The sequence below is a fragment of the Amphiprion ocellaris genome, chromosome 22 (assembly GCF_022539595.1).
Source record: "Amphiprion ocellaris isolate individual 3 ecotype Okinawa chromosome 22, ASM2253959v1, whole genome shotgun sequence".
Lineage (NCBI taxonomy): Eukaryota > Metazoa > Chordata > Actinopteri > Pomacentridae > Amphiprion > Amphiprion ocellaris.
In genome coordinates this window covers 16,199,769-16,220,977 of record NC_072787.1, presented here as the reverse complement: position 1 = coordinate 16,220,977, position 21,209 = coordinate 16,199,769, and the positions used below count along the sequence as shown (strand labels likewise).

The following is a 21,209-nucleotide window of genomic DNA, read 5'->3' as shown; positions in this document are numbered from 1 at the left end:
CTTAATCAGATCAAGTGTAAGTTGCAGATTGGAAGTTATGCTCCTTTAGTGATAACGATCTGCTTCTTCTTCCTCTGGGATTCAGATAGGACAATGCAGTCAAAGATTACATTCTGGAGGACGCGTATCAAGACATTCAAAACATCCACAGTGAGGTGTTATTTTAATTTGTGGATATAGTTCACAGTCTTTCACACAAAACTGTGCGAGCGCCTTGATTCCACCTGTTTGGAATCATAGTGTCTGGCTGGTCATTAGCGGGTGTGTAAATTTGCTCCCAGGGAGTTGAACGGTGCGATTTCAAATGCAAAATAATGATGTTTGCCATATGCACCTATAAAACAGGACCCCAAATGAGTTCCCAAATGGTTTCACTACTGTCTGTATGGCTTGCAGAATGTGCAATGAGTCATTTTGAGGACAAAAAAATACTTTTCCACACAGAGATTTATGTTATTCACCGAGGTGTTCAGTAATTTCCTCTCCCAGACAGTTTATAGTCATTCGCTTTCTTTAAAGAAACATGTTTTAATTGCATTTTTATTTATAATATCTCTACTAGGCCGCACCAGAACAAGCTACTCCTTCTTTCCTTGTCATACATGGGTCATGAGTTGGTGAGGATGATGACTTTTTGAATGGAAGTTTTTAGTCTCCGTTTTTCTGCGGCCACCAATGTCTTTTTTGGTTTAAAACTAATAAGATAGAGACATTACAAAGTCAGACAGACTTCAGTGAGTTAGTATTCATTTTCTACCAACCTACAGCTTATAAATAATAAAGCGCACGTTTTAATCAATCTTCCTGCAGCAAAAAACATCCAAATATAGATTCTCCAAATGTCTCTGGGGTTTAAATCAGCAACAATTGCATTATTTTCATCTAGACAGATGCTTCATAACTATTTAATCCGACTGCAAATACTTGTAGTTAGCACGCAGCTGCTGTGAATGTCACACCATGCATCAAAGACAAAGCCATCTTGTCGCATTTCATCATACTGTAGCCAAACAAATTGAGTGAGTACTTTGGATTGAAAGACTAATCTGACTCCCCCGATCTCTGTTTGTCATTACCTCCCTCCCCTCTCCTCCCTCCTTTTTCCTTGGAAATGTCAGGGAGAGAGCTTGTTTGCTGTCATTAGAGGGAGCGCCACCTTTAACCAGCCTCGCAGTCAGATGTCTCCCAATACATTATTCATATGTGGCCTGACCTGTGACAAACACCGCGGGGGGATTACTGACGCACCCAACAAGAGGTGTCATTTAAACTGGCTTCAATCAAAGCTCTGCACATGCATCATTTCATCATCTGCCAAACACAACAGTGTGAGGGGATCCTTTGGCATTGTGGAGGCCTCAGCGGGTCCGTTTCACAAGGCAGCTCTCAAGGTTGATGCATTTTAGTCCCGTAGAAGCATTATTCACACCGCTGTAGAACATTTATATGCCTTCTATGTGATTTAGAAGCCAAGAGTTGACAATTCAGCTCCAATGCTGCATTTGAAACTATGAAGCTTAAGACCATGTGAGGAATTCATGAACATAAGATCGTCTTTGCACTGCAGAGTGTTTAAGAACTGCACTGTTGGCCTAAATGGAGCAGGTGGAATCTTTTAACATTGAAAGGTCGCGGCTTCTTAATCACTGATCCAACCTGATTATATTCAAAGCAGTGATGCTTTTAAACATGCAGGCAGTGAAACGCAGTGGTTGGTTGGTCGGTGCACAATTTTAGTCATTTTATTGTTATATAATCCTCCTGATTTAAACACGAAAGCATCGACTTCAAAAGATTAGCTTTAAGTCTACTTATAGGTTTGAATTATGTTTTTATATTTGTTCTTTATTTACTCCAGGAACATCCTCAATCTTGTAGCTGATTTCCTTGCATGTAATAAGACCGGATATAGGATTGCCAAACTCACACTTGACCACAAAAATAGCTTTATTTTTATCACTTGATAATTTATTCTTTAAATCATGTATTTTTTGTGAGTAGCATAAAGGGACGACACCTGTACTTTTGTTATACAATCTTGTGATGAAGAATGATGATTAAACTTAATTTTTAATTTTAAAAAGGAAACCTACATCTGAGCTACTTATACACAATTGTATACCTATAATCTTAAAACTACAGTCAGATCTACTCATGTCTTACTGACACTGATAAGCCTGTTAACTTGGAAATTCACAGCGTTGGCAGCTTTTTGCCAGTTTTCTTTACTGGTTTTGGTTAAAGCAACATAACCCTGACAGCTGTGTTGCTTTTAGCCTTGGTTTCAACTTATACTTTGCTCTTCTTGTGAGGAGTGCAAAGGGATATCCTGGATATGTTGACCTTGCTTCATAGACAGGCTTCTGAAAGTTAAAATTATTTCACTTTGGTTAAAATGATGCGTTTGTCACCTATCCAGCCGTCCAATTACAGTGGAGGAGGAGCAGGACAAATTGTGCACCAAACAACCACCATATTCTACTCGGGCAAGTGCTGAACAACAGAAACAACAATAAAGGTTAAGTTATTACCTGCAAAACTAATACTGCAGCCTCAGCTGTATGTTTTGTATAGTACTAATTAGCCAATGCTAGCATGTTATTAACATTATAGTGAACACAGTAAATGTTATAGGTGCCAAACATCAGCATGTTAATATAAAAACAGTGAGAATAAAGCACAGAGCTGCTAGCATGGCTGTAGACTATTAGTCTTGTTTTACTGCATTTTCCATTCAAAATATGACACTAATTGGCCTGATGGAGGCTCTTTAATTAAATGTCAAACTCTGAATGTTTACAGTTCATACAAATACAAATCCAGCTATTGTTTAACTGCTCTAATGGGGTGCTTCATTAGAGGAAAAACATTTCACTCAACTATGTGTCAGATGTCAAATTTACCCAAATTTGGAAGGATGATGCATTTTGGGAAGATAATCAGACATTTAAAAAAACTGATGGCAATGTTTTAATTAAAATTCAAAGTTTAAAACTCTGAAACTGCTTTCCCACTAATCCAGTTTTGATGAAATTGTGATGAACGATGCACAGAGTTACAACTCGGCCCAAGAGGAGGCTGCATCATTCATGAAGACAAGGAAAGTTTTGCCAGTTAGTCTAGTCGAATTGTTGCTTTTTCAGACGGTGGTCAGACTCAGAGGTGCGCATCACGGTTCATATGTCAGTCAATGTGATTTTAAAAAGTGTTGAATTCTCCCCCGGCTCATCCATGTCAGGGCCGACGGTACGCTCTTGGCAGTGCTTCCACTCCTGGACCTGAGCCAGACGAAGCCGAGTCTGAGGATGAAACTCCTCTTTCTAATTTTACTTTGGCTGGTGAGAATGCCTCGTCTCTCCCACACCTTTTCACTGGATGGTCAGAGCAGATTTACAACCCTATAAAGTCTCCATCACTGTGCAGCTCAACAACAGACTGTGGATGTGCTGTGACCTCTGCAGAGCTGCCATTTTAAAAGCTCTCCTGTCTGTTCATTGTAATGTAGTTATCTGTAAAAATTAAGGGAAGGTCTCCTGCAGGGGTGGCACATGCAAATCAAACACTTCTGTCGATGAAAATCAAGGTTTTTACCTTGCTAACATGGTGTTTTTGATATGCCAGAAGAACTAAATAAGCAGTCAATGACATGGCTGAACATTTCCAGGTTGAAACTACAGTGTAGCATTGACAGTCTGAAAAAAATAAGTTGAGACTTCCTGGGTTTCATACGTAACAAACCTAAGGAACCAATCCTGTTAGCCTGCATTGTGGGTTTTTTTTTTTTATTATTATTCTTTAGCTAGGGACTTCATAGATCTGCATTTTCTAAAGGAGGCAACAGCTTATTATATATGCAAAAAAAAAATTCTAAATAAGTAACTGATACACAGAGATGAGTTTTAGCGGGTTGATAACTTTTAAAGCAGTATCCTGAGTGAACCTCAGTTGTGTTCCTCCTTTTTAGTATTTTCACATGTTGGAAAAAAAAAAACCTGACCACAAGTTATCCTCCCAGAGTCTAATTCAGTTACTGTTTTGCACACACCCTGATTTATGAGCAGAGAAGCAAACAACATCCACCTCGGCTGTCTTGTTTGCCTGCTGACCGGTGAACAGACTGAGCCATTAGCGAGGGCCAATGTCAGAGCACAGCACAGAGTCATGGACGCATCAATAGTGAGAGGGAGGGCAGGTTGTATTCAGGTAGGAGGGAGTCCCAGGGGGAGAACACCGTAGGGGGTTAACGCTTTCTCTCCGTCTGCCTACAGGCTGCTCAGACTGAACTCAGTGTCCTCTTAAATCAGCTGCTTTAAAACAGACACATCTGACTGGACGATCAGGACAAAATAATCACTACTTTATTTTGTCCTATCTGACCAAATATATGCCTCTCCGGTTAGCAAAGCAATTATTATGGGTGAATCATCATCATATCGGAATGCAGCGGCTCAAATTAACGCTGATATCTAAGCCTGTTTGGCATGCAAAATATTTTGCAGTGGCGGAATGAACAATGTGGCAAATTAGGCATGATTGAAAGTGTACATTGCTAACAATACTATTGATTACTGACTGACAGCTGAATATTTTCTGTTGTCCAAGTCAATGACTTGCAAACTAACAAGTCTGAAATGTAAACAAATGAATTTTGGGGGATATTATGGGTAAAAGTGGAATACAATTTGCATCCATTTAACATACTGTAGGATAAATTGATAGTGAATGGTGTTTTTATAATTACCGTTATCAGATGGCCACTATAATGTTATTAGAATATTATTGAGTTAATTCAGAGTTACTGAAAACAGCAATACATCTTGTTTTATGTTGGCCATTTTTAGTTGATTTTAAATGGTGATTTATGTTGTATTTTAGTGCTATATTCTATAATCAGTAGCACGTTTATCTTACATTTAGAAGATAACTAAAATGGTTAATTGATGACCTGATCAAAAATAAAAATAAACTACATTAAAGTTTAAGGCATTTTTAAGCAACAAAGTCACGTGTACTTGTGTTGCATTATATGAAAATGAATATTTTTGAGTTTTGAACTCTTTTTAGAAGCAGAAGTGAATTAGCTTCATGAAACTGATATTTTAACATTTTGTTGACTCTGATTATCTGACTAATTGCAGATTTATAATAATAATGAACATCACTGTAGGTTGAAGCCCTAATTCTGTCAGTCGAGATATGTTTTAATCACATCGCAAGATCATTAGCAATGACAGTGATTTACACTATAGACGTACATCCAATCTAAACACAATTCAACTCCTAAAAATCTCACAAAAGGCTCATTAAATGCATTTATAAATAAGAGCAACTTGCAACCAGCCGAACGTCGAACCGTCCATATGCACAGTAAAGTCTCTCCACGTCTTATACATGAGGGAACAGGAAGAGATCACCCAGCCGTCCACACACATGAAGACGCCAATGACATGAGAACATGTTCGGCCCCTTCGTCACCCACTGGGGTGGTGCAGGGTCGGGGTGTGTGATGCTCTACTTCCCCCCACAGAGCACTTCAACCTACAGTAAAGAGCACACTCAGCAGCTCTCTTCACAGTGAGGCCTCCTGCTGAAGGGCCCTGCGAAGGGCTCGACGTGACTGACAGCCGGAGGAAGGAGAGTGGGCACCGTGTCAGGCCTCATCTCACTCACTGGCATGGAGATGGTAGCAGAGCGGTGCCCAGCCCTGCACGCGCACGCACACACACACACACACACACACACACACACACACACACACACATATCCCTTAGTCATCACCAATGCAGTCGAGAGCCGAGCATGACAGGCCTGAATACAAACTCTCCACAAAGAGATCACCCAGTTACAGCAGCAAGTTTGGTCTCCCAGTAACGTCAGAGTCCGTGGACGTGGCGGGAAATGGATCAGCTCACGCGTAAACACAACCAAACAGAACGGGACAAGGGCATGTCATCTCTGGCGGAGTCCAATCAGACAGCCATTAAAAAGTCATCAGGGTAATGACTGACACTGTGTCCTCTGTGTGCTCACCAGACCAGCCCCCGCTGCTGACGCCAAACGGCAGGTTTAGTTCCCGAGATGCTGAGCCAGAGATGTAAATTCTGATTCTGCTGGGAAAGCATTGTGGCGTTGCTCAACGCTCTGGTGTTATCTGGTCTAGGATACCGACCGGGCAGGACTGGGCATGGATGGAAAGCTGTGTGCCAAACTGTGTCCCTGCTGTCAGTGTTTGGGTCTCATCATGGATAGATAATTGAATGGACATCCCAGACACAGACCCAGAGGCTCAAGGTCTGATTGGTCCACTTGGCCAGAGCCTCTACTGTATATATTGTAAAGTACTATAATTTTTTGCTAGACAGGAAAAAATGAAACAACTACAAGTAGGTCTCCATTAACAACAAAAACAGGCAAAAATACCACAGAGAGTCCCAAAACAACCACAAAGAGGCAAAAAACAACATTAAGAAGACACAATGCACATTGAGATCCAAAACAACTACAACGATTTGAAAAATAATTACAAAGAGACACAAAACATCTGCAAAATGATGCAAATTGACTATGAAAAATATAACTACCACAAAATTACATCAAAGAGACACAAAAACGCTATAAAGAGACCCAAAAGTGCCGCATGGAGCTCTAAAATGGCAACAAAGAGGTGCAAAATGATGACAAACAGGCAGAGAATTACTACAAACAGGTACCGGTACAACACAAACACAGAGAGACACAAAATTACATCAAAGAGGCACAAAACAGCCAAAAAGTGAAGCAAAATGACCACGATGAGTTACAAAACAGCCACCGAGAACAGCAACTAAAAAAAGATGCAAAGCGAGTTCAAAAACACACAAAATTACTACAAAGATACATAACAACCACAAGGGGATGCAAAACAGTTACAAAGATACACAAAATTACATCAAAGAGACACAAAACAGCATCACAGAGATTTGAAATGACTGCAAAGAGATGAAAACAAAAAATACAAAAAAAGCCACAAAGGAATGCAAGAAGCAGCAAACAAGGATACACAAACTAACTACAAAGAGACATGAAACAATTACAAAGAAGCACACAATCACGACAAAGAGCTACAAAACAGCAACAGACACAAAATGACATCAAACAGATACAAAAAGACCATAAAGGGAAGCAAACAACTACAAAGAGAGACAAAACAGCCACAAAGAGATGCAAAACAACAACAAGGAGATTCTAAATGACTGCAGAGACACAAAATGACTGCAAAGAGACACAAAATAGCCACAAAGGAAGGCAAAATGAGTACAATGAATTACAAAACAGCCACTGAGAGATTCTTAGCAACTAAAAAAAGATGCAAAGTGAGTTCAAAAACACATAAAACTACTACAGAGATACATGACAGCCACAGGGGGATGCAAAACAGCTACAAGGATACACAAAATTACAGCAAAGAGACACAAAACAGCAACACAGAGATGTGAAATTACTACAGAGACAAAAACAAAAAATACAAAAAAAAAGCCACAAAGGAATGCAACAAGCAGCAAACAAGGACACACAAACTAACTACAAAGAGACATGAAACAACTACAAAGAAGCACACAATCACTACCAAGAGCTACAAAACAGCGACAGACACAAAATGACATCAAACAGATACAAAAAGACCATAAAGGGAAGCAAAACAACTACAAAGAGATTCTAAACGACTGCAAAGAGACACAGAATGTCCACCAAGTGATTCAAAACAACAGCAAGGTAGATATAAATCTAACACAAAGGGACACAAAATGACATTTTGTCTTTTCGTGCATCTTGTTCTCATGGGGCAGCAGTGCGGGGCCTTTTACATGTCTGTGCCCAGGAGCCCGTTGTCTCATAATCCATCCATGTGTCTAGCTGAAGATACCTCCTCTGTCTGCAGTCTGCACTCCCTCCTCTCCTCTCTAAATCCAATCAGCACAGAGACCCAGCACTGACCTTGAGGTAGAAGAATACACCGTAGCAGGCGCACGAGCACATCCACCCACACGTCTGCAACCCTCAACGCCCGTGCATGCATACCTTCAACACCACCGCGCTGTTGCGTCCACGTCGGCGAGCAGGAAATAGAGAAATCCTGCAAACGTGATGACACTGCTGATGCACAGGGATGAATAAGGGGATCTAAATGTGAGTGGACTCGCATTATCCTGTTATCAAACATGTTGCACAGACAACCCAGATTGGTAATAGCGCAAGTGACAAGGTCTCTCTTTTAACAAGCCCCACGGTGATCATTACAGCACTACGAGAGAAAAAAAATGCTAATAAAAATCAATGTTCAATGACTAAATGTGGAATCACAGCGGCGGGTGGCAGCACATTCGCCACCGAGGTCAAACAGAGCACGGTCACATGTAGAGCCACATTAAAGTGGAGTTTAATACTCACCGGGACGGCACTGTTTATCGGATGATAATGGTATTAAGGCTGAGAGTTACACCTTGTGATATTAGGCTATGGGATGATATAATCCACTAAACTAGTGGTGCATGTGATGGAGATTGCGGAAAAATCTAATTATCCAAAAGCTTTACCGTGAAAGACTTCAAACTTTGCGTACCAATGCCAAACTTGCCTATATAAACTGAGTTAAAATGCTTCAATGTTGAATGAAAACTGAAAAAACTATTAAAAAACATTCTCCTACTTCAAGTTTTTAGGTAAAAATGGCTACATGGAGTGCTTAAACAGAAACATCTAGACGGTTCTGCAAATCCCATTTCACTGTCAGTGCTCACATATTTTAATTGCTCTCTTTTTATAATATCTGTACCCAGAAACTACATTTAAAGTTAGTTTTTCCGTGCATTTTTACTTTCCACCTTTGCATGTCAGGCATACCTGACCTGCCACTGATGGTTGGCATTTCAGGTCCATTGCGTGATGCAAAATCGCACAGTATGAATGTAATTCCTAGATTGCTGGGCTTAGTCAGTTAATCTTGACCTCTGCTCCAGTGATTATGGACATTGTGTTTGAAATCTGTCCTTCATTGGTCATTAAACATTATGCAATGGTAAGAAAAAGTGAATTAACCTATTTTAATTATCTGCATTTGTGTCTAAATTTGTTCTAAAATGTGTTACATGTAAGCTACAATTACGAAAAAGAAGCACAGTCTGTTTGAACTTTTAACACAGAAATCATTGTGCTCTTGTTCACTCAGAATGCATCAATTAAACACTCGCAGTGAAGGTTGAAATAAAGTGCGGATGTGAACCCCGAGGCTACTGACATCAACAAAAACCTAACTGGAGTCAGGAGTTTGCAAACCTGGAGTCCAATTAACAAAACAAGACTGGAGGTGTGGGTTAGAGGTAACACTCGAGCGTTGTGAGTGTTCTGTTTACGAGAACCTTGCCTCTGCCTCACATAAAACAAAAAAAGGGATCTCAGACGACTTGCGACACAAAAAAACCCCAATGTGCTTAGAACTGGGAAGATTTACACATTAACCCTCCTGTTAGGTTAGTTTCTCAGGAAAACCAATGATGTTTAATTATCCAAAAATGGCAGAAACCAAAAAAATGCCAATAAACATTGTTTATATCTCATTATTAACTCCATTACTAAACATTTCAATCAATATTTAGTGCAGTGACGTTCTTTACCTCTCACAGATCATGGTTCAATGAGGATAATTCATTAATTTTTCATAAAAAATGTATGTTAAAACTTTTAACGTTCTTTGAAAAGACCCACATATAAAATACAACAGTTTTATGTGTTTTAAACGATTTTAAAATTTTTTTTAACTTTAAAATCAGTCAGTTTGACCCGCAACATAACAGGAGGGTTAATTAAAAAGAGTTAAAATGTTCTGGTCCATCAATAGTTGACTAAAAATCAAATAAATTTAATAATGGGGCTAACTTCTATATATGTAGGTGTCCAGCAGAGATGACTCCAAAACAAAACTCACAGTGCTCAGCGAGGTAATATAGAAGCCCAGAGTAGCAGCTTAAGGTTTCTAGGGATTTATGGAGCTGGTTGACATCTCTGTCCATGAGTCTACCATGTGCAAATAATTGAATGGGCATGGTGTCCATGGCAGGACACTCCAGAGGAAGCTGCTGCTGCTCTCAAAAACACTCCACAGCACTGCTGAGGAACTGTTTTGTGAAACGGATCTAACTTAGACTGAACTGTTTAGAAGGAACATCCACAAAACGGGAGAAAAGACACCAAAGAGTAACATTATCGAGGTATCTTAAAGGACAATGTCGGGATGTTTGTCTGCCAGCTTAAGTTTGATAGAAGATACATAAGCAATAAAAATCTGCCTGTTGGAGTGAACCAGCAGAACCCAATAGAATGATGTCAAGATCTGAAGCGGAAAAATGGCTCCAACTTGCTCCCGAACTCCGTAAAGGTCTGATCTGCATCTGCAGGAAACACTTGATCAAGGTTATTGTTGCTAAAGGAAATGAAATCCAACTCACTTACTTCCACCAGCACTGGATATGACCATTAAAGACATAACAGATTGTAATTGTTTGTGTTATTGCTTCAAGCACATTGCGTTTGTCTATACATGTCACTTAGATGGAGATAAGCTCACAGTTTATGAGCAATTAATACAAAAAAAACAAGGCAGTTCTAAAAAGGTCCCCATTTTTCTTCTTGCCACTGATTAAGTGCAATGCTAAATCACGGGCAAAAATAATTTGTCATTTAATCAATAATTAAAATAATTGTGAGCTGCTGCCCTGGTCCTGATGAATAATTGCAAATCTAAAAAAGGAAAAAGCCAAATGAACTCTATATGACTTACCCCAACAACCTGAACTGCCTAAACACATGAAAACTGAATGAGATTTCAGGTAAAATGTACAGCGAGACCATCACAGATATAGAAAGAGGCAAATCCTAAATTACTTTACAATTTGCTGCCGGTTATAGAGTTTTCTCTTTCCACCACTTTAGCTAATTATTTTATTCCCTTCAGCCTATTAAAACATTTAACTTTCTTAACCACGGCATTCACTGCTGGCTGCAATTAATAAAGACAATATTATCAGCATTAGTGCTGCTCTAATCCCAGACATCCAATCTCCCCTCCACACTGTAGGCTTTTCCCTGTCCTAATCTAGCCGTTTGGACTGGCCCCAGCCTCGGCCTGGTGGAGCCCCACCAGCTTCCACCGCCACATTTAAACACATTTCCATCTATATGTTAATGCAAGCACAGGTGACAAGCCAATCTACAACTGATATGCGTTTAGCCGAGCATGAAATTGGCGTGCACAAACAAAAATAAGGATGAGAACACGGCATGAGCAGCATCTCGCAGGCATACAGTACATTCAGATTTGACGGCGTGAGCGGGATTGCGTCGGCCGCATGATTTGCACAAGCACTTTTAGCCTCTGAACAAACTGGGCGACGGTGTGATTTTGTCAGTTTGGTGAAGCCGAGGACAGCGCGTGTGAGTGTGTGTTGTTGATGCCCCCCCATCAGAAGTGATGCTGAAAGAAGACATGAACCGGCGGTCGTCTGGAGTTGAGATGACGAGCGGTCGGATAATCAAAGGAGCCTGCCTGGAGGCGGAGGGTGGAGGGTGGGGTGGATGGATGGATGGGGAGGGAGGGAGGAGGGTGGGGTGGATGGATGGATGGGGAGGGAGGGAGGAGGGTGGGGTGGATGGACGGATGGGGAGGGAGGGGGGCAGCAATGAGGTTAGAGCGTCCGCACTGAAGCTCTGCCAGGAAGCTCGTGTCTGGGCCAATGAGCTAGGAGAGGAAGCGCTGAGTCAGGAGGCCTGGCCAAGAGAGGGGCCCGTTGGTGCTGGCATCTCCTCCTCGCACACACGTTACGACGCTTCACACACCACCGCTCTGCTGGAGCCATAACACGCTGTTCCCAGGCCAGCGCCGTACCCGCCTGCCGCGCACGCATTCATCAGTAAACGCGGGGATGTGACACCAAATACCTGTGGCGCAATAAAGTGTGGAGGGTTGTACAAACAGAGATATCTGCAACATGCAAACCAGAGGATCAAGTTGCACAAAAAGACAAAAAAAAAAAAAAAAAAAATGCTCAGAGGTGATTGAGTCTAAGTTTGTCTCCATCAACTGATACAAAAGGTGAAAGATGCACCTTGGAAGTCATCTATTAGAGACAACAGATAACTCTGATGTGCAGCAGAGAGCAGGTGCAGACATACCCGAGGGCTATTACACAGCATGAAACTGTGATATCTTCATTATCCCTTTCATAGCATGACACAAAGAGAGAAGAGGCTAACACAAGGCTCTAAAGAACTCCTTATCGCAGGAATCTCTCCGGTGTGGCTGCACCGTGTGTGTGTGGAGGCAGTTGATATGTTTGATGAGAAGGTCAGAGAGGACAGAGAGGGAAGAAAAAAAAAGGTAGAGGAGGAGCAACGGTATTCTATAGCCGCAACCAATCAGTGGACGGCGGAGGAACGGTGAATATGAGCTTAAAGGAATAGTTCCACATTTTCAACAATATGGTTTTTGTGGTGAAGAGTTGAGATGACAAAAACTGATACCGGATGAAGTTTATCCTGGCACAAAAAATAAAAACCAGAGGCCACAAAATCTGCCTCCAGCACTTCAGCAAAGTGGCGTTTTACGGTGGGGGGGCTTTGTGATGGACTGTTTCTTGGCCGGGAGCAGCGACCTCCAACTGGTAAGTCAACAGAGCCAAGAAGGCATTGTTGGACAGACAGCACTGTGCAAAAGTTTTAGGGACTCAAAGTTAAGCCAAGATTCTTTCAAAGACAATGCCATGAATAGCTTTTATTTAAGCAATAATAAATTAACATTTAAAAAAACTGCACACAGAAAACGCTAAATCCAATCAAACATTTGGTGCGACCATCCCAGTTTTTCTTGAAGAATTTGCTACAATTCTGTGGCTTTTATCTGTCTTATAACTCCAAGTCAGTCCCATCTTCACAGGTCTGTGTGAGCTCTGCAGAATGGTCTGACTGCACCTCATTATTATTCTACTATAGAGGGCAGATAAACGCACTGGCCTATTTGTGTTTTTTCTTCTAATCAATCACAGTTGTATTGGGCAGTGCTAAGCCCAGGATGCAGCAACGTCACCCCTACAAAAATACCTGCTTGGAGGATTGTTGTGCCAGAACATTTGCACACAGGGAGGTGGAAACTGTCATTAAAATGACTGATATACCAAAGGAACTGAGCACACCTGCCTTAATGCAAGGTCCAAAATTTGAAATTTTCATCATGTACGTTGCTGGGTCAACATATAATTGAGTGACTTTTGAAGTCCATGGGATACATCTTGCATACATTTTTATTAAATGTAAAAAAAAAAAAAGCAAATTTTTTTTAATGTTCATTATGATCACGTCTTTACAAATTTCAGAATTATTTATGAAAACAATCACTTATTAATAAAATATGACTGGATATCATTAAAATGTCAACTAAATAACCGTCTGAATTTAATAACAACCACCTTCTAATTAGCTAAACAATAATAAAATGAGCTTTTTCTAAAATTGTTTTGATTTTGTTCTTTTTATTGAGATAATCATGACAGATAATTTTTTGGCAATATATCAAATTTTATATGGAAAATAATGTATCTGTGGCTGAGAAATCACTTTTAACTAAGTTAAACATTACAAAAACACCTCTCAAGAAAGTGTGTTAATTCCAGATCACATGACCTGCTCCACATGATGTCATTTCCTCCTGAAGAAAAGACTGGCAAGACTCCAAGGCTTTCTGACTTATTTAATATAAAGTAGTGTGTGAGTCAAGTGTGGATTTATCACGTCAACAGGTTTACTGCAATATCTTTATAAATTTCATGATGTGGATTTCAATTTTACTCAATTGCATACATGATACTTAGAAGAATCTTTCTCTAAAATTGCCATGCGGTTTTTGGTTATAGGCGGCAATGTTGATTTTAGGCCTGAAAACAGCAAAAATGTCAACTATGATACCTGTCCACTATGTTACAAAAAGCCCCACAATTATATATTGCCCCTGCTGCTAAGAGGTTGTTGTTGATTCCTTTAGCAAAGAGGATTTTGAAAATGTTAACATGCAGATAGTAGAAGAGAAGGAGAATGCTACGAGTTTACATCCTGTGAGTCAGACTGTGCAGTCCCAGACTGACTGTGATGTTGAGAGCATGACTCTGTGGAGACCATCTGTTGCAGGACTCTTTGTACTTCTTGTTACTCAGGATGGCCGGTCGGACCAATCTGGTGACTCCCTGATGTGATGGATGCACATATAAACATATACAGCGCCTAACATGTTTGCACAGGACTCTGTAACCACTCAAAACGATTTTTTTGTGTGCTTGTCGTTTGCCCTGCTTCTAGTCTTTGTGCTAAGCTAAGCTAATTATCGCCCACTTTGTAGCCTCATATATAACCTAAAAAGGGTGGTGCCGATCTTTTTATCTACTTCTCTGCAACAAAATAAATGTTTTTTTTCCCTAAAATTCCATATAAATATATTAAATTTTATTAAATAGTGACAGATCACAACATAAGGTAACTTATCACCTTATGATGATATGTTACAGGGAGAAATCCAACAAATCCAACAAATCCTATGATTCCTTTTGAGAGAGCATTTGGGGGAAACCTCCAGCAGAACCAGGCTCAGGTAGTGCAGCTACCTGCCTCGACCATTTAGGGTGAGGGTAAAGGAGAGAGTTCAAATTATTCCTTTAAAGATAAGGATTAAAATTGGATAAGTTATTTGCTTCAGATGGCTGGATAGTGTAATGAAGAATGAATACATTTTTCATTTTTTCTACATCTCTACCACAGTTAAGCAGCTAAAAATGGATAATGATGTCATCCCTGTTTAAAACCCCAAACATTAATCTGCATCTTTGACAAATATTTGTGATGACTATATCAGATCAAGGATCCCTACTTTTCTGCTTGGCAAGTCTCTGGAAACAGCATGAAAACTCATTCCCATCTGCTTTAAAGCTCCTCCTAAGTCTCTCGCTTGCTGGCCTGAATTCAGCTAAAAGCTATAAGAACACTTTAGATGGGCTGCCTTTTTTTAAACTCTCTTAATATCTTCCAATGCCTGACAATGAAAGGCTAATAGAAATCCTCATATCGGGCTTTATAAAAAGGAAAAGCTGTTTGGCCTCTTTGATAATGGAGTTCAAAGTCTTTATTTTTTTTAAAGTATCACTGGGTTAAATTAGCTGTTTTTTCACAGATACAAACACACAAAATGCTGACTGCCACTACTGAGAAACAATAAAAATGTGAAATTCAAAAAAATAAAAACAACCTGAAGTTGCTTTAAACACTCTTGGGTGATTTGAACCAAAAAGAACAAAAGAAACCTTACATAAGCCCAGGGAGTTTGACCTTGCTCGCTACCCGGCCTTGTCCACTGTTCTTAATCTCCGGGGCATAAATTAGCAACACCTACAGTATGCTGGAGTTTCCAAGGAGAGCGGCCTCCTAGCAGGGGCCCACGATGTCTGCAGGAGTTTGTTGCCGGGTCGCGGGAATGGCTGCACTTGTCACAAAGACTAAAGGCAGTTTCCTCGCTCAGCACCCAGAGACAGTGAAGCCTCAAAGTCAAGGGTGGGCAGGAATGCCCTGAATAGGCAGTTACGTAAAACTCCCAGCACCCTGAGAGGATAGAGAAGGAGCTACTCAGGACGTCACAAAGCTCGCTGAAACTCAGCGCTTTCACAGGGACAGAAATGTACAGTATAAACATCTTTGTAGTGTACACAACCGGGGCACATTTACGTTTTCACAAGAAGCCAAACAGAGGGAAAAACAAATGCAATCTTTGTATTTGAATAAGGGCATGAACGGATTATAAGACAACAGACCCCTGGGCTAAAAAAAAAAAAAAAAAAGAAGCCTACTACTTAAGAACCAGATCACAGAGTAAAAGATCATTTTGCATGTTTTTGTAGCTGTTTTTTGGAGTTTTACTTTTCTTTGTACTTCAGCTTCTGCTAACTTTTTCTTATTTTAACCTTTTTGTGGCTGTTTAGCATCAAATTTGTACCCATATTTAGTCTTTTGTAGTCATTTTGCATCTCTTTTTTTTTTATCATTTTGCATCTTCATACTCATTTTGCATCTTTTGGTAATTTTGTGTCATCATTTTGTGTCCTTTCTGTCTATTTTGTTCTGTTTGAGCTTGTTTGTGTCTCTTCATGATCAATTTCTCGGTCAGCTTTTATTTCATTTCCATCCCTCTTGGCTGTTTTGCATCAAATTTGTGCCTATGTTCAGTCTTTTTTGTGGATATGTTGCATCTCTTGGTCATTTTGTGTCTTTCTGTACTTGTGCATCTCTTTGTAATGAGTTTAACCCACTTTATCGGGTCATTTTACATCTATTTTTGTCATTTTGCATCTTTTGAGTGTCATTCTGTGTCTTTATTGGTCATTTAAAATCTCTTGTGGTAATTTTCTAACTGTGTTTAATCATTTCCGGCCTATTTCTGAACTTTTGCTTCTACTCATGCTTGTAATTTTGCATCTCTTTGTGATTATTTTGCATTCTCTATTGGTAATGCTGTGCTGTTTTGTGATCATGTCGTGTCTATGTGGCCTTCTGTTTCTATTTTGTGCCGATTTATGTTTGTTTTGTGTCTAATTGTGATCAATTTCTGCCATTTTTTTCGTATTCTGATCCCCCTTTGACTGTTTTGCAATAAATCTGTACTCATATAGAGTCATTTTGTGGGAATTTTGCGTCTCTTTTAGTCATTTTGCATCCCTTCTGTGTTATGCTGTGTCTTTTATTGCCTTTGTCTATCTATGTTTAATAAGTTTGAGTCTCATTGTGAACTTTTGCATCTACTCGTGTGTAATTTTGCATCTCTTTGTTATTGCTGTGCATATTTTTGGTTTTTTTGCATCATGTTTTCATTTTAAGCCTCTTTGTGGTAACTTTATGTCTCTAATCCTTTTGCATCTATATTGTTTTACTCATTTAGTGTCCTGTTGTGATTGTTTGTGGCCATTTAACTTTCTAACATAAAATGTCCCTTCATACAGAGGCTCTGGTCCAGGGGTCTATGTGCCTTTGCTGCAGGGCCCGTTCAGTAATCCATCCATGAATAAGGGAGTTTATGAGATAAAAAATGTGAAGCTATTGATTAAAAAAAAACAACAAAATTAGCTAGGACTAATCCCCTTTTGATGTCAACAAAGTAATTGCAGAAATTATCTGGGGCATGTTTACCAAAACAGTCAAAAGATACACTATCTCAGATCGCCGATGTGCATTCGCCATGCGCACTTTATCGCAGTTTGCTCTCAAGCACTTGCAAACAAAACACACAAAAAGAAGGGAAGAAAAACACAGCGATAGCCAACCGAACCTCCTCTTTGCTCCCACCAGAAGCCACCCAGCGAGCACCAGGGCTAACCCTGCTGACCTGACCCAGATATTAACCCAAGCCTCCAGATGTGAACGCGCGCTGGGATTACTCCACCACTGCATCAATGCATCAAGCTCCACATGCTTTCCTAATGAGGCATCCTAAAATGACCCTGGAGACAGAGCCGACTGTCTGCCTCACTATCTCCCTCGATTCCCACAACTCTGTCTCTCTGTCACAAGTCCTCCTCGTATGCGAGGGGGGGGAATAAAAACAGCAGGGATTCTGCTTGGAAATGCAAGTTATGCACGGCGACAAGGGACATTAGTCAGTAAAAAATGAATCAGACATTCGCCTTAAAGCAACTGACCTCATGCAGCAGTCAAAGTATAGGATAAAATTAGAAAATATGCAACTAAATATTAAGAATTTTCTGCTTTGATTGCAAAAAAAAAACCCAATCTGCTTCTCCTAATATACATGTATGAGGATTCCACTTGTACTCGAGAGAAAACAAATAAAGTTACAAACACAACAAGAGTGACATCTCCTCCTCTGCTCAGCTGCTGATTCTCTAATGTATGCACGAATGTCTGACAAACTTGTCCTGCACAGAGGCTGTCTGGCTTGCAGGGGGGGAAAAAAGAAAGAAGAGGTTTAGTTTAGTTCCACTCATCCTGTCCACATTTGCACCAGCAGTCACGACCTGGGTCCTTTTTATTTGCAGAAGCGACCCTTGATATGAAAGAATTTAACTCCTTCTCTGCATCAATGTAGCTATTGTAGCCATTGCATTCTTTCGGCAGCTTCAATTTCCAACTTGTGCCATGTCGGCAAGTTCCAAACTTCACCGCGAACCGTACGAGGCACAAAACGCACGAATGACAGCCGGTGGCGAGGAATCACGATGGGGCACAAGTGTGGCAAGTTTGATCGGCCTGCTAAGTAGCTCCAAATTTGCAAGAGATCAAAAAGGGGACACAAAATAAACAAAAAAAAAAAAAAAAAAATGCAGCGCCGCTCCGTAGCCTACCATTTTGATCCAGCGTTTCGAGGCTCAAAGGAGTCCCAGAATAACTCCTTTCGCACCGGTTTCCCCTCCGCCATGAAAATGACCGTTGATTTGTCACATTTCTTCAGCTTTTGCCTGCTCCCTCAATCTTTTTCTCCCCCGTGCTGCTGCTGTAGCATTCAGACAGACAAAAATGCAGAGGCTGCTTTTGCAGAAGGAATTGGTGATTGGAGCTCGGGGATCATATGGGCTTTTTTGTCAGACGTTTTTAAAGGGACACGGCACTGTTTAACGTGGAGTTGCGAGACAGACGCATTTCTTTGTACTGTAAAGGGCCATATTTTGGAGCGAGGAGGAGGAGAAAGGCTGGGGAAGGACACACGGCCAGATGGCGCAAACCGTCCTGCGCTGCGCCTCCCTGTGCGCTCCTGCAAACGCGGTGACGTCAGGCGCGCAGACAGATGCGGAGGTCGCGGAGTTCATTCGTCTCCCAGACCACAGAAGTCACTGGAACTTCAGTTTTTGCACGATATATGACTCTTTCGCCGCAAATTAGCGCCATATATCTGCGCTTTCTGAATTTTTACGCGTCAAGATTCACAAATCTGGTCACATATGCAAACGGTGTATTTTCCCAATTAGGGATTTAACCAGAAACTCAGTGGCAGAATCAGTTGGTGTTTATAGGGTTTGCACAGAATATGGTATCATGAATCAAGTTTTTATGTTTTTTTCACTTACTTTACCATTCACTTATGAATCAAGTCATTTTAATTTCGTGTGCACATTTCTAAACAACACCTGTTAAGCCAAAGTGCTTTCCAGTAGAGAAATAAGACTGGCCTCATGAACACGTTTAAATTGCAAGACTCCACAGTATTATTTATGATGTGGGTTTACCAGAGTAATTTTACATATTACAGCTAAAATCTTACCACTATATATAGAATACAAATGTATCTATCTAACTTACATGTTAAGGTTAAGACCCAAAAATACTATACATTATATTACGTGGATTTACCAGAGTAATTAAAATATTACAGCTAAAACCCTACAAAATTATATAGAATACAAATGTAAATCTGTTTAACTTACATGTTAAGGTTAAAGCCTTAGAATACCATATATAAATACCACATAAACATGCATGTATATATTACAAATTTACCTTACAAAATTAGATGTAAAAACCCCACAACGTTATTAATTTGGCAAATTTATCAGAGAAATGTAAATATTACAGCTAGATTTCAAAGTAAATTAGATACAATACAAAAATACAAATGTACCTGGATAACTTAAATATTAAGGTTAAGACCCTACAAAATTATATTTAAGAAAAATTAATCTAACTTTAGTGTTAAAGGTTTAAAAAAAAAAAGCAATATTATTTATGTGAATGTACCGGAGTAACTTAAACATTACAGTTAAGACCCTGCAATGTTATTTATTATGTAAATGTATAATCTATTAGATTAAACATCTATATTAAATTAATTGTATTATTATTATTATTATTATTATTATTATTATTATTCTTGAAGAATCAGTTTCCAATGTTACAATTTGCCTTTGTGGAGATCTTTACAGTGAGTTTTTCAGTGTCTAAGCTGTCAGGTGATCTAGTGTGCTCGAGCTGCAGTGACTCATGATTAAATAGACCTTCATAAATCTGCACATTCTAGGGGAGAAACAGTATGAACAAAGCCATTTTAAAATATCACTAAAAGATATAACTTTGACACACTGAGCTGAGTTTTTAGGGGTTTAATCAAAGCTCGAAGAGGGACATCTCGAGGAGAGAGGATTCCTCTGGAGTCTGGGAGGAGCTAATACACAATGCACTCTAAGATCCTCAGCCAGAAGTATTTTATCTGTTCCAGGGGCCCGACTGAAAACTAAAGGGGAAAGAGTGTTTGCAGTCAGGGCCCGAGGCTCTGGAACAATCTGCTCGAAAAAATCAGGTCAACTGAGTCAGTGATGCCTTCATTCCTCTTCTTAAAACATACTTTTATTTGAGAGCCTTTGTGTCTCGTATTTCTTTCAGTAATGTTTTCACCTCTTCTGACACTGTGCTGCTTATCATCTGTCTTTCATATTCTGATAGATTCATGACTTGTCTGTTTCATTTTGCTGACTTGTGAAGAACATGGATCAGAACCTGAAAAGTGCTCTATAAATAAAGATTATTATTATTATTATTACAAGGAAGGGAAGCGAGGCAGGGACGTGAGAAGACAATTTAGCATAATGAAAAGCATAATGTCATCCAGCTCTCATTAATACTGTGAATTAGTGTATCAGACTGTCCCTTTAAGGCCTGCTGTGATGTCAGTGGATGTAGCATTTAAGAGCTGCATATAGTATTGCCAAGCAAATTTGCATTTCATAAAATGACTGCAATCTACCTTCCACCTGGGCTGCTGCTAACAGTAATTTTCATCATTTATTCATTTGCAGATTAGTTTCCTGACTGGATGATTAATCATTTTGCCTATAAAACTTAGAAAATAGTGAAAAATAACCATCACATTCTCACAGAGTTCATGGGTAAGTCTTGTTTAAGTTGACCAGCAGTCCAAAACTCAACGATATTCAGCCAATTCTCTTTGACATTTGTGCCAACATAATTTATGAAAATAGCTGCTTTTTCCTCACAACCAACTCGTTTCAGCTCCGATTGCCACATAAAACTTAGACCCTCCACAACTTTGTGACATTTTTGGGCCCCCGGGCTGTTGCCCAGCTTCCCCATGTAATTCGGCCTTGTCGTGTGGCCCCCTGAAGGATCCCTGGACCCCACTGCTCACT

General features: G+C 40.0%; 1 protein-coding gene across 1 annotated transcript in view; it reads right to left on the bottom strand.

Annotated features, from left to right (window-relative positions):
• The window catches only part of zbtb47b (zinc finger and BTB domain containing 47b), a 34,293-nt gene extending 15,608 nt beyond the window's left edge, over window positions 1-18,685 (bottom strand). The window contains exon 1 of the mRNA XM_023266288.3: window positions 18,417-18,685. Within this exon, the coding sequence (XP_023122056.2) occupies window positions 18,417-18,419 (3 nt within the window). The 5' untranslated portion in view covers window positions 18,420-18,685. The remainder of the gene's footprint in view (window positions 1-18,416) is intronic.
• Between the last annotated feature and the right edge of the window lie 2,524 nt (window positions 18,686-21,209).